At 53.9% G+C, this 2,698-nt stretch overlaps 1 protein-coding gene and 1 long non-coding RNA gene across 3 annotated transcripts in view; one reads left to right on the plus strand and one right to left on the minus strand.

The window, feature by feature from the left end:
* The window catches only part of LOC102494601 (vomeronasal type-2 receptor 116-like), an 11,229-nt gene extending 9,396 nt beyond the window's left edge, over positions 1 to 1,833 (minus strand). The window contains exons 1-2 of the mRNA XM_027766478.1: positions 1,779 to 1,833; positions 1,631 to 1,742 (exon numbers count right to left, since the gene is read on the minus strand). Of these exons, the coding sequence (XP_027622279.1) occupies positions 1,631 to 1,742; positions 1,779 to 1,833 (167 nt within the window). The remainder of the gene's footprint in view (positions 1 to 1,630; positions 1,743 to 1,778) is intronic.
* A 19-nt stretch (positions 1,834 to 1,852) lies between these two features.
* Positions 1,853 to 2,698, plus strand: part of LOC114005229 (uncharacterized) — a 40,049-nt gene continuing 39,203 nt past the window's right edge. For both annotated transcript variants that reach the window (XR_003547105.1, XR_003547104.1), the window contains exon 1: positions 1,853 to 2,005. This is a non-coding gene — a long non-coding RNA (uncharacterized LOC114005229). The remainder of the gene's footprint in view (positions 2,006 to 2,698) is intronic.

A 2,698-nucleotide genomic window follows, 5' to 3' on the forward strand; every position in this document is an offset into this window, starting at 1 on the left:
GGCAGTTTTTGCAATCCAGTGACCCCAAACCACCATCACCCAGAACATGTGTTTGAGAGAGTAAAGGAGTAAGATGATCTGAGAAGGTGGTTTGTGAGAATTGCCCCACCCAGACACGGTGTTTGGGGTGTCAGTATGGAGCACAACTCTGACTGACCCTTAGAAAAACCCAGAGTAAAGAAAAGGTACTTAGTCCCTCTAATCTGGCCTGGTCTAGGCCCAGATTTCTGCAGGCCACCACCTGCCAACCCCAAGGACTGGATTGACTGTCCTAACCTTCTAACATGAGAATGAGAAAGAATCCCTACACCTCTGAAGTTATACACCCTGGCTCTCTGGTAAATTTTGAACAGAAAAAGGTCAGGTATCACACACTTGTGTCATTCTCACAAACAGCCTGAGGCCTTTCCACACAACCAGATAAACACCCCAAATAATATAGCTTTCAGGGCGTCTACTGGATAGTCAAGACTCAGCCAACTTCTGGAAGTATCCACAGGCCTCCTCTAGACCAAGTGCAGGCTGATCAGGAACTCTGACAGGTGGAACAGCTTGACTGGTGGGGAGGGAGTGGCCAGCAGGGAGCAAACAGAGAGTGACTGTGACCACTTCCCCAAACACACCAAGAGTAAGCAGGACACACAGCCCAGGGACCCATTACCCACCGCATGTGACCACTTTTCTACAGCCACAATGTTTACCACCCACTAATTACTGCAGGAGTGCGAGCTGAGGGAAGCTGAAGGGCAGCAGAGGTCTTTACAGGAGAATGGATGGGCAGCTCTATTGACCTCCATGGAGAACAGAGACCAGGAAGAGTTGGGGGCGGAGGAAGGCCAAGACACCCATTCAGGACTACAGCTCAAACTGCCGAGAGACTCCCAGGCTGGTCTGGAGCTCAGTGCTAGCAGGATGTGCAGGAGCTCTTGGTGCCCTCCCCCAACTGGGGCACAGCAACACCTGCACTTCATTAGCAGCCAAATAAATGTCTTTCCAGTCTTCTCAGGAAAAAATAAAGGAACCCATACTGACCAAAGCTAAGAAGGTGTGACGTTCTGGTTTCAAAAGGCACAGGGCTGGGTATAATGGCGATATCACTGGACTGATAGGTAGTCCACCGTGGTTGGAGTCCTGGACATCGTTGCTTAAGCTCACGCTGGGCAAGTGTGTGTGCAGGCCCACGATCCGGAGAGGAGAATGGAGGAGAAAGGATTGTGCTCTGGCTGTACCCCCTGGGGGTGGGGATTTCTAGCTTTCTGTCTCTGTCTCTTTCTGTCTGTCTGGCGAGTGCGTGCGCCCAGCAGCAAAAACCTCTTTAAAAAAAAAAAAGTGCGTCCAGCAGCAAAAACCTCTTTAAAAAAAAAAAAAAAGGCACAGGGCTGAGGGAGTGAGGTCACTGCTGGGCCTGAAGAGGGGGGAAAGGCATCTGTCAGCCTGGCTTGGTGGTGCCACTCAGGACCAATTCCCCGCCCAATCCCGCCCCCAACCCGTACTAGGCTCTAGAAACAGCCTGGCCATAGGTCTCTGGAGCATCCATCCAACTGGCTTTGGTCACCCACCCAAAAGGCCATCACTGTTGCCTCCAGCGGAGACATCCCGATCTTATAAACCTGTCTGGCAGGGTGCTCACCTGCGAGCAAGACCCGCTGATGTCAACACCACTGTGGCCCTCGTAGCTACGGATCCTCCATCCCTTCTCCCTGCAGAACGGAAAGGAGTAAGAGCCCTGTCCGCGTGAATAGCTCAGCGTCAACAAAGAGCTGCCATGGTGCTAGCACTGTTCGTTGTTCCAGGATTGGTTGGGGGAGAGGGGCGTGGCCCTAGGTCAAACATGCGCGGGGCGGGGACGGGACGCGCCTGTTTCCTACTGGCGATGCTGAAGGCTAGGATTCACTGGTCGCTGGGTTCGGTGCCCAGACCCGCCCCCTGGCTCCCAGATCCGCTTGCGCCTGCTGTAGTGCGCTGTGCCCGCCAATCAGCGAGCTCGGGGCGTGGTCTGCTGAAGGTGGGTCTGTGGGCGTGGACTGCGGCGCACCTTTCTCAGTGTGGGGTGGACTGGGGGTGGAAGGTTTGGGCTGCAAAATTCTTGAGCAGGAGACCAACGGAACCTGAGGGTCGGGGAAGGGTCACTGACTTAGGATAGAGTCCGGGCGGTGGCGGCCTTCCTGACGTCAAGGGACCACGATCAGGCTGCGGGTCAGGGAAGGGTACCTGCGGGACCTGCAGCGCCGCTTGAGGGAGCAAGCCTGTGTGCGGGAAATGGGGCGGAGAGCAGTTCGAGGGGGAAGCTGGGGTTTACCATGGCCACCATGGCCCCCACTCACCGCTCCTCCTGCCACTGGTGTTTTTTTTTTTTTTTTTAGAGGATTTTGCTGTAGGGCGCGTGCACTTGCCGTAACTAGAGAGAGACAGATAGACAGAAAGTGAGAAATCACCCACTCCCCCCAGGAGAAATGGCCATGCCACAATCCCTTCTCCATTCTCCTCTTGGGATCTTGGGTACGTAGGCACACGTGCTGGGCGTGAGTTTAAGCCACCGGGTCCGGGACTCCAACCGCGGTCAGTTACATGGGAGTCCAGCTATATAGCCATTACCTTAACTGCTGGTCCCTGCAGGGTTGTTCCTAAGGGCGCCATCCGCAAATTGCTTAATTCTTTTTTTCTTTTAATGCATTTTTTTAATTTCAAAAAAAAGTTT

This window comes from Tupaia chinensis, unplaced genomic scaffold, assembly GCF_000334495.1.
Source record: "Tupaia chinensis unplaced genomic scaffold, TupChi_1.0 Scaffold143579_1, whole genome shotgun sequence".
Classification (NCBI taxonomy): Eukaryota; Metazoa; Chordata; class Mammalia; order Scandentia; family Tupaiidae; genus Tupaia; species Tupaia belangeri.